Genomic DNA, 15,117 nt, shown 5'->3' with positions numbered 1-15,117 from the left:
GCCTGTCATTTCTAGGATTAAAAATCTTGCCTGGTTATTTTTTGATTTTGAACTCCTGACTGGTGGCTGGGGGATGTTCAGTGTGTGGAACTCAGACATTATTGCCTCATATTCCTGTTATGAATGCGGACATAAATGGCTATTATGCAGGTACATATATGTCCATGTAAAATGTACACATAAACATAAGAAACATACCCTATTGAGGCACATACAAGATCTTGTCTCCTTAACCCTTTGGAAAGGTATAGAAAACTCTTGCTTGTCAGCTACTTACAAAGCCTTATGTTCCCTTATATTCTTGTTTTCTGAATTATTTTCTGTGGTATGTGAACGTCCCACATGATATTAATAGATTCTCTTTGTTAAGATGGGGCTAAGGTCAATGGATACGGGAAGCTGTACATGGAATCCTCTCTTTGGAGACTCCCAACACACAAAAGCACATTAAGCACTCTGAATCATGCACATAAACTTATTTGATTATGAAGTCTTTTTTGGGGGAATCCCTATTCCCATCTGTAGGTAAGTCTTGGGAAATATTGTCTGAAAGCAAACCTAAATCCACGAAATCCTACACCAATAGGTATCTGATGTTCAAGGGTCTTCATCTTTACAAAGATGAAGTGCCACCCAGTGTGTCCTCAAACATGGATATTGCAAGAAGAGTCTGAAAGTATGTACATCAGGTGTTGGGTTTGGAGGACTGGAGCCCCTCTGCTATTCAGTGGTTTAAAAAAGGCAGAACTTGGGGGTACAGTCATTCTCAGCTCTTTGTTTGTGCCTCCTGGAGTGAGACCATCTGCTTGGGTTCCCTTGGCCCCAGCCCAGCCCAGCTCAGCATGGGGTACCCATGTGTGTTGATGGAAATTGATTTTTGATTCTCTTAAGACCAACCTCTCCCTCACTTCACCTACCTCTTGGAGGTCTTGCCGCCCCTCTGTACAGGTGAGAGGGTGAGACAGTTGTGACGGAATACACAGAGCTTCTGCTCAGCAGCCAAGAGGCCTGGGTTCAAGTCCTGGTGCTGTGTGACCTTGGGAGAGTTAACCATGGAGTAGCGGGTGAGAGCATGGGCTTTGGTGTCAGACACACTCAGCCCTTCCACTTCCTTGCTGTGTGATCATGGGCACGTCACTTCACCTTCCTGTACCTCAGTTTCCTTAACTGTCAAATGGGGATGATGATAATACTCACCTCACCTTCTCCTTGTTGTGAGAACGAAATAAAATAATGCATGTCAAGTACAATCCCTGGAACACACTAGGCACCTGGCAGATATCAACTATTATATAATTGAGTCCAACCTGACTCCATCTGGGCGAGAGGAGAACTCCAACTTTTCATGATGCTTGAGGGTGAGATAGAATCTTGAAAGTGAAAAAGAGTTTTGTAAACCCTTGGAGACAAAGGGAAATGGAGGCAGTATTTTTCATTACTGCCCTTGATGCTGCCTCCACCCTTCTGGCTGGGCCGGGCAGGGTGTGGGGATCGCACGAGCCTCATCCCTACTCTCAGCTAGAACCATTTCTCCATCACAGAACATTGGCAAGAAGATGTCCTGTCAGCAATTCATTGCCAACTTGGACCAGCTGAATGATGGCCAAGACTTTGCCAAAGACCTGCTCAAGGTAAAATCTGTTAAGGGTTCCCATGCTCACATGTGGGTGGGGAATAGGTGGGGAGGAGAGAGATCTCTGCTCCACTAAATCTTGACAATCTAGAATTTTTCTTTCTTTTTTTTTTTTTTAAGTTTATTTATTTATTTATTTTGGGAGAGAGATTGTACATGCTGGTGCATGAACAGGGGAAGGGCAGAGAGAGAGAGAGAGCGGGAGAGAGAATCCCAAGCAGGCTGTGTCATTAGTGCAGAGCCTGACCTGGGGCTTGATCTCACAAACGGTGAGATTATGACCTGAGCCAAAATCAAGAATTGGATGTTTAACTGACTGAGCCACCTAGATGCCCCTAGATTTTTAAAAAAATTTTTTTTTTTCAACGTTTATTTATTTTTGGGACAGAGAGAGACAGAGCATGAACGGGGGAGGGGCAGAGAGAGAGGGAGACACAGAATCGGAAACAGGCTCCAGGCTCCGAGCCATCAGCCCAGAGCCTGACGCGGGGCTCGAACTCCCAGACCGCGAGATCGTGACCTGGCTGAAGTCGGACGCTTAACCGACTGTGCCACCCAGGCGCCCTGCCCCTAGATTTTTCAAAAATGTTTATTTATTTATTTTGTGTTTGAGAAAGAGATAGAGAGCAGGGGAGGGGCAAAGAGAGGGAAACAGAGAATCCCAAGCAGGCCCTACACTGTGAGTGCAGAGTCGGATGGAAGGCTTGAACTCATGAACTATGAGATGATGACCTGAGCTAACATCATGAGTTCGACACTTCACCAACTGTGCCACCCAGGAGCTCCTAGATTTTTTTAAAGTAATCTTTACACCCAACATGGGGCTCGAACTCATGACCCAGGAATCAGGAGTTACATGCTCTACTGACTGAGCCATCCAGGTACCCACCTGACAGTCTAGGTTTTTAATACTGGGGTCAGGGCCACCATGACTTTGGGACAGAGTTAGTGAACATCCAGTTCAACATTTGACTGTTACGTGTTCCCTGAGTTAGGCAGAGGGATAGGCTTTATGAGACTTGTTTTTGGCACTCCATTATCATTATTGCTGTTATGGCAATCCTCAAACCTTCCACCAGTTGTTACAGCTGCCATAGCCACGACCACCACCTTGATCACCGCTGCCACCTTCACCACAACTATTAATGTCATCACCACAGTGAAAAACCCACCCATTTTTTCAACATCACCAGGAATTAAGGGATTCTAGTTTTCTTGTGAGGTTAGAGCCCAGGGCAGAACTCAACAAGCCTTTCAAGCCTGGTCAGTTCTCTGCCTTGGGGGAAAGAGGAGCAGGTTTATGGGGGTGGGGTAAGTGATGAGTTCGGTTTTAGACAGTGGGTTTGAAGGATATGGTGATGCCAGGTAGGTAGTTGGATAATGAGTCTGGAGGTCAAAAAATAGAACATTGTCTCCATCACTCTTCTTACCATAATTATTTTTTTTCACCATCAGGGAGTGCTTGTTAAGAAGTATATGGGAGGGTCACCTGTCAGCATCTGTTGTGCTAACCGCTCAGAGCCTTCAGCCTGCTTCAGATTCTGTGTCTCTCTCTTTCTCTGCCCCTCCCCTGCTTGTGCTCTGTCTCTCAAAAATAAATAAACATGAAAAAGAAACAAAAAAGAATGTATTTGTGAGATCAAATGACCCCATCTCCCCACCCACGCCATCTACCCAACCTCCCATGCAGCCGTCCTTTCATCCATTCACCTACCCAGAAACTCATTTACCTGCCCCTTTGCCCACCCATCATCCACACATACACCTTCTACACCCATGAGCACTCACTCACCCACTCATTTCTCCACCCGTCCACCTACCCACCAACCTATCTGCCCACCTCATCATCAGATCTATTCACCCATTCATCTGAACAATCCTCTCCCCACCCACCCCACATTCATTCACCCACCCAACAAACAACTGTGAATCAAACACCCATTTTGCCCCACTGGCTGAAATGATACTTCACTACATCCACATTACTAGAGATTCAGATTTCTTTGACTTTTCATCTGAAGTCATCTCTTTTTCTTTTTCCCTGTTGTAGACCCTTTACAACTCCATCAAGAATGAAAAGCTAGAATGGGCCATGTGAGTAGTGCCCGTGGGCACAGGTATGGGGAAAGTGAGTCACTGGGAAGGAAAAAAAGGGAGTGGCTGAGGGTGCAGGGAAGTCACTTCTGTCACTCTCCATGGTGCTGATATCTCCCAGCCCAGGGCTCTGGTGACCCCTGTCCAGCAGGTCAGTACCACACGTTGAGTTCCCCTTTGGTACATTTTTTATCTTGATAAAAAGTGTGAAGTGTTTACACTGGTATGGAATAGATTCAACTGTGACTTGAGTTTCATGATGGCCACAACTTGTTTTCTATACTGCAATATTGCCACTATTCCCAATGATGATAGTTTCCTTCTTGGGAGGTAAGCAGGCAGGAAGCATGAGACCCCAGTGTAACAGCTCTTGGTAGCGGGGAGGGGCAACTGTCACTATAACTTGTTCCTCTGCAAAGGCAGTGAGACCTGGAGGTGCCCAGCCATCTGGAAAGAGGTGTGGTGACCTTGCTGGGTGGGGAGACTGAGAGGCTCCTCGGGAAAGTGGCTGCCCCACCCTCCTGTGCTCTCCAGGGCACCTTGGTCTTTGGGTACATGTAGAGATACCAGGTAGGAATTGTGAGGAATTCCAACAACACTGAGAAGATCTGGCATTTTTCTACCAGGGCTCTAATGGGGATCCTAAACTTTAGGGGCCTCATCTACTGGCCCACCTTTCCCCAACATGTTTGTGGGGCTTGGTCAGCAGCTTCAGGCTGGCCATGGGTCACTGCTCCCTGGGGCTGGGCTTTCAGGGTTGTATGGAAGAGAAGAAATAAGGAATAAAACCAATAAGGTCTCCAACTTTGTGGTCAAAGAGTGCTTGGAGGATTGGAGCTTGAAGGCCAAAAATCAAAGCTCAGAGGACAGGGGTCAGAATCAAAGACTAAGGAGAGGGGTCAAATATATGGATCTGTGATCTGGAATTGGAACCTCTTTACCTCTGCTCTTCACCTCTGACTGCTTCCCAGAGGAGTGGTTGGTGAGGAGGGAGCATATCCATGTGGGGCTAAGGCTTTCATGGAGGTGGTGCTCAGGCCTCCTATTTTCCTAGTGATGAGGACGAACTGAGGAAATCACTGTCTGAGCTGGTGGATGACAAGTTTGGGACAGGCACCAAGAAGGTGACACGGATCCTGGATGGTGGCAACCCCTTCCTGGATGTTCCACAGGCTCTCAGCGCTACCACCTACAAGCATGGCGTGCTGACTCGAAAGACTCACGCCGACATGGATGGCAAGAGGAGTGGGTGTCAGGCAGGGGAAGGGACATGGGGAGGGATGCCAGTCTTGGGGGAGGGTGTGGCCCCATGGCTGCTCGTCTGGGGTTGCACACCTAGGTAGAATGTAAGGGGATGTGGGGGAGGAGATAATTGGGGTGGGTGGTTGTGGCCACACTACCCTTACCCCCATCCCTAGCACCCCGTGGGAGGCGTGGCTGGAAGAAATTCTACGCGGTGCTCAAAGGGACCATCCTGTACCTGCAGAAGGTGAGAGACTGCCCCCAGAGTCCTTACCCAAAAAAGGCCAGTGCAGTCTTCCAACCGGCCCCTGCCTTGTGGTGCTCAGAGGGTCCCTGGCAGGACGTGGGGCTTAGGCAGATGCTGGGTCTTCCCCTCATTAAAACCTGACTCAAGCTCAGTCAGAGCCTTGGGTTTTCAGGGAAGGGCCTTTTAAGTGCCCAGGAGTCCGAGGATACCCAGTGGAAGTTCTCTTTGGCCTTGGGACAAACCAAGGTGTGGAGAGGAGAGGCTGGAGTGCTTTGTTGGGGAGGGCATGGCACCAGAGTGGCAAGAGCTGAATGAAGAATGGAAGGAGAGCAAAAGGGGGGGGATGGCGAGGGTCGAGGAAGTGTGGGCTAGCAAACCAGAGCCTGGTGATGACAGAGGCTTGCCCGTCCCCACCCCATCTGTCCAGGATGAGTACAGGCCTGACAAAGCTCTGTCTGAGGGTGACTTGAAGAATGCCATTCGTGTGCACCATGCTCTGGCCACCAGGGCCTCCGACTACAGCAAGAAGTCCAATGTGCTCAAGCTGAAGACAGCTGACTGGAGGGTCTTCCTCTTCCAGGCACCGTAAGTAGGAGTGGGAGCCCCCTCACTCCTACCTTGGCCTCAGGGCCTGCAGCATCGAGCCTACCCTGCACCCCTCTCCTCATCCATCTCAGGCGGGGTGCCCTGCACGTCAGCCACACGACTGACAGCTGGGGTCGCCCAAAGTAGAGGTTCTTAAGTGTGGTCCTCAGCATCTCCTGGAAATGTGTTAGAAATGCAATTTCTTTGGCCCCACCTTAGACCTATTGAATCAAAAACTCTGGGGCTGGGCCAGCAGTTGTGTTCTAACCAGGCTTTCAGGTGATCCAGTTGCACGCTGAAGTCCCTATGTCCAAGGCAGATGGAGTCTTAATGAATCATCCTTTACTGTAAATCATGGTGGGGAAATGGATGGGAAAGACTTGTCCTGTAGTTTCCCTGGAAGACCTCTGTACACTCCCCTTCATCCTGTCCTGTGACTTGAGATTGGAGTTTCATGTGTCACATGAGCTTAAAAGGAGGGAGGCTGGTAGGTGACCTCTCAAGATGGGAGTGTGTATGCTGGACGAGGTAGTGGGGAAGGGACAGGAAACCCGAGTGGGGACACTGCTTGTCCAGTTATCTCTAGGTTCGAGTCATCCAGGGATCACCTGCTGACTCTAAGTCCTCTTACTCCAGGGCCATTAGCTCTGGACCTGGACAGCTTGATTTTCATGTGAAAATCCAGGTCTTGCCTAGCCGCTGGGAGTGAGAGGAGCTCTGTACATAGACTTGACCAGGCCCATCCAACCCCCATCCCGCCATCCTCCCTCACTCTTTTGTCCCCCTTTTGTGAAGGGATTGATGGCCTCCCTATGCCAGGCTAGTGCTGGGTCCTGGGGCCTGGGTAGGGGACAGGGGGTCCTATTGTGAGAAGCCGGTGCCATCTCCCCTCCCATCCTGTCCTCAGGAGCAAGGAAGAAATGCTGTCCTGGATCCTTAGGATCAACCTGGTGGCTGCCATCTTCTCAGCCCCGTCCTTCCCCGCGGCTGTCAGCTCCATGAAGAAGTTCTGTCGGCCCCTGCTGCCCTCCTGCACCACTCGCCTCTGCCAGGTACAAGCTCCTGGGACCCCAATGCCACCTCCTCAGGCTGTGTCCAGCCAGGCCCCCCGTTCAGCAGCCTCCACCTCAGCTCCTAGATGGTGCCTGATCTTGGGCTAAGAGACAAAGTGAAGAGGCAGATATTCTCCTCCATCCCCATTGCGCCCCACCCCCATTTACAGATGGGATGACTGAGGCCATACACCACACAGAGGCTTACATTCTTCTCTGCCAATGGGGGTGTATCCTGTGGATGTCATTGTGAGTCTGTGGGCATTGTGCGTGTCTGAGCATGAATGCGAGAGAATGTGTGTGCCGCAGGGAGCTGGGGACAGGTGAGACTCAGCTGGCTCTTTTGCTGTCCTGATCTACCCTTAAATATTTTATTTGTAATCCTAAAAAAAAAACTATGTGACTTTTTCAGGGGTAGTTTGGAGAGGAGAGGATAAATGGTGGAACGCTACTTGGGAGGTGGAGGGCAGCAGGGGCTCCATGCCGCCTGTCTTCGTCAGGCCCCCCTTCTGTACTGGGCCCTTGCCTTGGACCTCTCCATTGAGCTACCAGAGCCCCTGTGCACGCACATGCAACGCACACACACACGCAGACCCCACGCAGGCATACACCATACAGGTACACACACACGTGCTCTCTCCCCGCACCTCCACTGCACACACATGCGCATACATACGCACACAGGCGCAGCCCACTGCTCACACAGCATGAAGCGGTCTGGCCGTACTCCGGTGGGTGGGATGTACGTGTGCACCTGTCTGTGAGGAACAGTGTCTCTGCCTGTCTTTGGGTATGATCCTGGGTCTGTAACCATGGAGTCTGTCTGGGGGAGAATGCGAGAGGATGTGTGCATCCTGTGGAGCCAGGGGTAGCAGAGGCCAGGTTGTCCCTTGGTCCATCGTGTTTGTGTGTGCCCGTGAGAGTCCCTGTGAACCGGGGTGGGGGCAGAGTGCATCTGGAGTGCTGGTGTGCCTGTGTCAGCGTCTACACACACGTTCCAGTGTGCGGGCCTCTCATCTCCTGAGCCTGCCGCAGATTTATCCAGGAGAGTTGATGCTGATGAAAGCAAGGAGCAGGGAGTGGAAGAGTGGAGGGCCACTCCCTCAGGTCCTCCACATACTTGATGTCCCCGGCCCGGCCTCAGTTTCCCTTTGGTGAAGCAGATCCATCAGGCCGGGATTAGACCCACCCCTGTGCCGTCCTGAGAGTGGGCCCTCACAGTCCAGGACATGTCTTTGCAGGAGGAGCAGCTGCGTTCTCATGAGAACAAGTTGAGGCAGGTGACTGCGGAGCTGGCTGAGCACAGGTGTCACCCTGTCGAGAGGGGCGTCAAGTCCAAGGAGGCCGAGGAGAACCGGCTGAAGGAGCACTATCTCACTTTTGAGGTGGGTTCTCCGTGGGGCCGATTGCGAAGCTCAGGGCTGGGGCAGGAGGAGGAAGCCAGCTCTTCTCCTGTTGCCAACATCATTCTACAGCCAGGGACTCCTGGTTTGGGCGCTCCCCACTTTGGGGGTTCCCCTGAGGTGCTCTTGAGCCATGCATGGCCTCCTGTGGGCCAGTCTCTGCACAGTCCAGCTGCCAATTGTTAATCAAGCACTGTGCCCTCACCTGTGTCTCTCAAAGAGCACCAGGCGGGTACCACCCTTCTCTAAGACCCTCTTCACCTCCATGCCCCCATGTACCAGCCGCCCACTCCGGAAGCTGTTACAACAAAACCACAGACCGCTTGAGCCTGTGTGCATGGCCTGCTCCCCCTTTTGTGTCATTTTCCTTTTTTGCACATGTTTATCAAGCACAGCACCTAAGTTCTCCCTTCTCCCATCTTGCCTTTCCCTGCCCCCTCCTGCCCCCTGATGCTCTGCAAACGGGGCTGATGGAGCATCACTCTCACTGGGTCAAGCAGAGGGGGGCAGCTTGCGGGAGGGAGGTGGGAACCACTTGTCCCTTTTGGACAGCCTTTGTGTTGACCTGCTTGCAGGAGTGGACAATATAGAGGCTCAGACAGCCTCTGGAGCAGGAAGGGCAGGAAGTAACCAATCTCAATCTCTAGATTTCCACATTGATTTTCTGTTGAGGTATGAGGAAAAGGGAGTTCCCACAAGAGATCCTGACCTTTAAAAAAACATAAAGCTGTTCAGCTTTTGAAATCTTCTCAGACCCAGTCTCTCTGCAGTGTAAACATAGGGATGGCAAAAGCTACAGTGGACTGATCTCTCGCTAATTGCCAGGCAGCTGCGATTCCCTTCACTTCCCTTGTACTGATTGATTTCATCCTCATATCAACTCTGTGAAGTGAGGTCTGTTATTATCCCCATTTTACAGATGGGAAAATTGAGGCTTAGATAGAGCAGATCATTTGCCTGAGGTGACAGTTAAGAAGTGCCGGAGCCTGAATCCTAACCGAGGCAGTCAGTCGGATTGGAATTTCAGCACCCCTGTCTTTCTCACTTCCCGCTGGCTTAACTGGGGGAGGGGGATGGGTCCTGGAGGTGAAGCCCAGCAATGAAGGGTCTTTCTGTTCATGTCGCAGAGCTGTGTGAGAACAGTGTCTCCTCACCTGTAGTCCCTGCTTCTTCTAGGATCTCAGCCTCTCCTGACTGTGGTGAGGGCTGGAAGCTCAGAGTCAGGCCCTCAGACACTGCCAAATCTCCCCTTCTAAATGTTTACCAATTTATAACACTTTAAATAGCTTATGAATGTACTATTCTGTCCATGCCCTCACCAACACTGGACACTACTGAATGTTTCAATCATCACTAATCTGAGAGGTTTAACCAGGGGTATCTTATATTAATTTGGATTAAAAATGTTTTAATTGTGGCAAATACATATAACATCAGATTTATCGTCTTAACCATTTTTAAGTATGTAGTTCAGTAGTATTGAGTCTACTCACGTTGTTATGCAAGTAATCTCCAGAACTTTTTCATCTTCCTAAACTGAAATTCTACACCCATTAAATAGCAACTCCCCAGCCCCTCCCTCTGCACTCTGCCTTCCACCCCCAGCAACCGCTGTTCTACCTTCGTCTCTCTGAGTTTGACTCCGTACTTCGTATGAGTGGAATCATCCAGGATTTGTGGTTTTGTGACTGGCTTGTCCTCAAGTTAATCCACGTTGTGGCCTGTGTCAGAATTTCCTTCCTTTTTAGGCTGAATGATATTCCATTGTATATAGATACCACTTCTTATCTTTTCATATCCTGCTGGACATTTGGGTTGCTTTCATCTCTTGGCTCTTATAAATAGTGTTGCTATGAACATGGGTGTGCAAATATTTCTGAGATCCCGCCTTAAGTTTTTTTGGGTATATGCCCCAAAATGGTATTGCTAAATCACAAGATAATGCTATTTTTCACTTTATTTTTTTAAGTTTATTTATTTATTTTGAGAGAGAGGGGTGGGGAAGGGCAGGGAGAGACGGAGAGAGAGAATCCCAAGCAGGCTCCGCACTGTCAGCGTGGAGCCTGACGCGAGGCTCGAAATCAGAAACTGTGAGCTCATGACCTGAGCTGATATCAAGAGGTAGATGCTTAACCCACTGAACCATCTCGGTGCCCCTGTTATTTTTCACTTTCTGAAGAAAAGCCATACTGTTTTCTACAGCAAGCAGTGTGCCATTCCAGTGTTCCCTACATCCTCACCAACACTTAGTTGCTGAGTTTTCTTTGATAGTAGTTGTCTTAATAGGTGTGAGGTGATACCCCATTGTGATTTTGATCCGCATTTCCCCGATGATAATGATGTTGAGCATCTGTTCATGTGCTTATTGGCCATTTGTATGCCTTCTTTGGAGAAATGTCTAGTCAAGACATTTGCCATGTTTTTAATTAAAAATTTTTAATGTTTGTTTATTTTTGAGAGACAGAGTGCAAGCAGGAGAGGGGCATAGAGAGAAGGAGACACAGAATCTGAAGCAGGCTCCAGGCTCTGAGCGGTCAGCACAGAGCCCGACGTGGGGCTCGAACTCACAAACCGTTAGATCGTGACCTGAGTAGAAGTCGGACACTTAACCGACTGAGCCACCCAGGGGCTCCAACATTTGCCATTTTTTAATTGAGTTGTTTGTGTTTTTGTTGTTGAATTACAGGAGTTTTTAATATATTTCATAGATTTCTGGCTACTAGACCCTTATTACATACATGATTTGCAAATATTTTTTTCCATTCTGTGGATTGCCTTTTCACTGTGTTGTTCATGTCCTTTGATACACATGAGTTTTAAATTTCATAATCCCATTTGTCTCTTTTTAGTTTTGTTGTCAGTGCTTTTGGTGTCCTAGTCAAGAAATCACAGCTAATTAACTTGAAAATTTAAAATTGTGAGTGACATTTCTGTGCATGCCCCTTGCCTATTTTTTTTATTGGGTTGTTGATCTCCTTTTTTATTGATTTGTGAGAGCTCTCTGAATATTAAGGAAATTAGTCTTTTGTCACATAAAGTACCCATACATTTTTCGTGTTTTGTTGTTTGTCCTTTGACTTTGTTTTTGGCCTTTCTCTGCCCTTTTTCCAGAAAAGCCGTTATGAGACCTATATCCACCTCTTGGCTGTGAAAATCAAAGTGGGCTCAGATGACCTGGAGCGGATTGAGGCCCGGCTGGCCACCTTGGAAGGGGATGACCCTTCTCTCCGCAAGACACACTCAAGCCCGGCCCTCAGTCAGGGCCATGGGACTGTGACTGGCAGCAAAGCCATGAAGGATACCGCCGGGCCTGATACTTAGCTGGCATGGATGGGCGAGCCCCAGAGGCAGGCAAATGTCCCCAGAGGGGTCAGTGAGCACAATTCCAGCTGGGGGCCGCTTGCACCAGCTCCAGGCAGTTGACAGGCAGCCAGAGGGGTGCAGAGAGCCCTGTGGGCCAAGGAGATGGAGATGCTTACTCATGGCGTTGATCTTGCATCCTGGGGTTTTTCCGGGCCTCACACCTTCTCCCCAGCCCTCATATTCCTCTCCACCATGGAGCCTCATTTCGTAGGCCAGTTGTATGCATGTTCTAGACACCATCTCACTGGGAAAGGAGGACTGGCCGCTGGCTTCCCGGGCCCTCCCCTCCTCACAAGTTCCTCCCCTCATCTCCCTTATTTCCAAGGGCAGGACTTGACTCCAGGTCTCAGCTTGGATCCTCGGCTGTTCCCCTCCTCCTTCTTCAGACTTGACCAGCAGCGGGTCTGCAGACCACCAGCACCATCCTCTCCTCCCTCCACCTTGTACCTTTTGGAACCATGCCCTGTTCTCCTGTCTCCCTTTGCAATAATCCAGGACCCGGGCCTGTTCCCTCGATGCCAAGTCGTCTCCACTCGTGTGTGCGTCCACCTCACCTTCCATTTATGGAGGCCACTACTGCTTTCTTTTATATGGACAAAAATGTATATATATATAAGAATTATATATATATATATATATATATATATATATATATATATATATATATGGAATCCCTTTAAAGATGATTTTGGAACTGATATCAGGATGAAATATGATGAAGGAAAAGCCTATTTCAGCACTCCACCTGTTAGCAAGGAGGGCTGCTGGGCTGCTATCTAGTCCCTTGGTGGCCCTGACACTCTGGGAGGGAAGGTGGAGGCGGCGCTGAACCCCTCTCACTGCTTTTCCCCTCTTCCGGCTGACCTGTGACTTACTCTGCTCTTACAGTTGATGCTTTGGAATAAGTAGACAGTGTGTGTATATGCCACCCCATCTGTCCCACAGGCATTGCAGGGTGTGAGTGGGATGGACCATGGCCCTGTTTATATTTTGGTCTTTATGTTGGTGCTGCCAGGTCTCTGAGCTACAGAGGTGGCCTCTTGTACAGATCTACTGCTACAGGAATAAAAGACACTCTGCCTTGCCAGCAGCCACTTGTCAACAAGCCCAAAGATGTTTGTGGGGGTAGGGGGGGAGACGTTATGGAAGCCAGTAATTTCTGGTCTTGAAAAAAAAGGGAATAAGAAGTGGCTGATTGTTCTTTAAGTTGATACTTCTTTCACTCTTCTAGTGACTCACAAAGGCTAGCTAAGGACATGCTTGGGAAGGGTAGACAAATCTGCCCTGCGATGATCACAGACTAGCATCCTGTAAACCCTGCATTCCTCAGACTGACAAGTGGTGGGGGCGATGGGACCCTCAGTGTAGCTATGATGAGCAAATCCTTTATATTTTTAAAATAGATTAGTCTGGGCAGCACTCTGACCTCAGTGGTAACATATTTAGTTAGTTGCAAGGTTGGCTTATCTATTAAGTACCTAACATTTACAAGCACGCTCCCATTTGATGCAAGGGACGTAGAAGTCTGTGAAAATAGGTAGTGATTTAAATCCAGGTTATTTAATTTGGATCAGCTGAAGTGTATTTTACAGCCAAACCATCTGGCCCCTTCATTTTGCTGAGGGGAAGTAAATGTTCATTTAAGTGAAATTGAAAGAGCAATGTAATGTAAAAGAGCTCTCTGTACTATCTCCAGGCTGGCTCAAAGGTCTCTGATTTTTGGGGTCAGTTTCCCACCCTCCACCTCACGAGGGCGGGTGAATGAAAGCAGAGGAGCGGGCTTCTGTCTGCTGCAGACAGATCTGCTTCCCTGAGCACTAGTGATGTCTCCCATCAGTAAAAAAAAATCTTTAGTTCACTTTCTTAATTGTATAATTATTTATTGTAAATTATATACATGTACTACTGTACTAAAATATTATGTACATTATAAAACATACACAAAAATAGAAATTTAAAAAGATGAGATGAAAATAAATCTAAATCAGAGTTCTAATATTCTTTTCCTGCATTCTAATGGACCATCACATTCCCCCACAACCTCTGCCCCTAATATGCCCATTTTCCAGGACTGTCCAAACCCAGAGGATGGAGGACCACAGGCAAGATGCAGTAAGTGGTTTGCGCCACCGGGTGGTCCCTGCAGACTCAGGGACTTCTGGGGACTGACCCTGGATCACAGCGTTTCTTTGAGCCTTCATTTTCTCATTCAGTGAAGGTCAACAGTGCCGCACACTATGCTAGGTGCTGAGGATACTGTGGTGAGAAGAGGACTGAGCAGCTCCCTGTCCACCTGGGGCTCACAGTCTAGTGGGGAGGGGGACAGGATGTCACCATTACCATTTGGGAGCCTGGGAACGCTGGGGAGAAAACCAAAACTGACCTGGCAGAGAGAAGAAGACAGATTGGAGGAGTGGGGAAGACCACCAACTCAGGAAGTCTCCAGAATGTCCTAAGTGCTTGTGGGGGACAGGGTGGTAGTAGGGAAGCTGCTTGACAGGGCTATACCTCTTCCTGATGGGCCACTAAAGATGCCCTAAGGCATCAATTTGGGAGGCACAAGGGAAAAAGAGCCTCTCTGGCCACACGGGTTCCCAGGTCCCATTCACGCTTGGGAAATGAATGGGTGACGGATTAGGTTCTGGCCTTAGACTCTCAGTAGGTATTTTAGAATCCAGAGCAGCTAACAACGCTACCAAATCACTTGATACAATTATTTGGGGTCATGAGAAGTCCAATGGGTTCACCGAGAGGTCACTCACAATTACTGGGGTTCACAAAGAGGTCAGTGGGTTCACTGAAGTCACAGAGGTGGTTTCTGACTGAAAATTTAGAAGGTAACAGCAACTCCGAGCCCTCAGAAGGGTCATATTGACACTGAGGGCTCCGGAAAAGGCCAATAGGTTCACCAAGAGGTCATTCACGACCATTGGGGTTCACATAGAGGTCAGAAATCACATAGAGGAATTATTGGCTGTTAGAAAAGCTTAAAGCCAACAGCAAACTCAGAGCCAGCAAAGGGATTTGGATGAGATCATCAGATGGGCCCTGGGAGAGGTGATTTGCAGGTTTATGTACGATTCAGTTCTTTATTTTCCTTTGTTTTTTTTATAACAGGTACTTATCCCCCCCAGCCCCCCACAATGAACACCGTAACTTTAGTCCTTTCTTTACTTTTCCCCATCACGTCCCTTCACCCAGTTTTTGCCACTCTGCGTGATTCAAGAATGCAAGGCACAGGATACCATCATCATCATCAAATTAGCCACTAATAAGCATCATATGCCAGAAGCAATACTGGGTGCTTTATAGATAATCTCCACAGTAACCCTTTGAGGTAGGTATCGGCATCACCCTTTAACAGCTGAGGAAACAGTGGCCTAGAGAAGTCACATAGCCCGTGAGGGGCGGAGCTAGAATTTGAACTGCGCCCCTCTCAGCCTTAATGAAGCCTCTCTGTCCCTCCCATTTGTAGGTCTTCAAAGCGACCACACACAT

The 15,117-nt window shown here is 48.8% G+C and overlaps 1 protein-coding gene across 6 annotated transcripts in view; it reads left to right on the top strand.

Annotated features, from left to right (window-relative positions):
- The window catches only part of PSD2 (pleckstrin and Sec7 domain containing 2), a 56,836-nt gene extending 43,221 nt beyond the window's left edge, over positions 1-13,615 (top strand). For 5 of the 6 annotated variants that reach the window (XM_086702823.1, XM_086702820.1, XM_086702815.1 and 2 more), the window contains 8 exons: positions 1,543-1,631; positions 3,684-3,727; positions 4,782-4,972; positions 5,146-5,216; positions 5,644-5,801; positions 6,709-6,853; positions 8,095-8,238; positions 11,368-13,615. In XM_086702823.1, coding sequence (XP_086558949.1) covers positions 1,543-1,631; positions 3,684-3,727; positions 4,782-4,972; positions 5,146-5,216; positions 5,644-5,801; positions 6,709-6,853; positions 8,095-8,238; positions 11,368-11,577 — 1,052 coding nt within the window. In that variant the 3' untranslated portion in view covers positions 11,578-13,615. Of the gene's footprint in view, positions 1-1,541; positions 1,632-3,683; positions 3,728-4,781; positions 4,973-5,145; positions 5,217-5,643; positions 5,802-6,708; positions 6,854-8,094; positions 8,239-11,367 lie in introns of all 6 variants that reach the window. The other variant, XM_025923921.2, reaches the window with a different exon arrangement.
- The last annotated feature ends 1,502 nt before the right edge of the window (positions 13,616-15,117 follow it).

The sequence above is a fragment of the Puma concolor genome, chromosome A1 (genome assembly GCF_028749965.1).
Source record: "Puma concolor isolate L17-30 chromosome A1, mPumCon1.1.hap2, whole genome shotgun sequence".
Taxonomy (NCBI): domain Eukaryota; kingdom Metazoa; phylum Chordata; class Mammalia; order Carnivora; family Felidae; genus Puma; species Puma concolor.
Note: the sequence above shows the minus strand (reverse complement) of the source record. Positions and strands in the feature narration are given on the sequence as shown.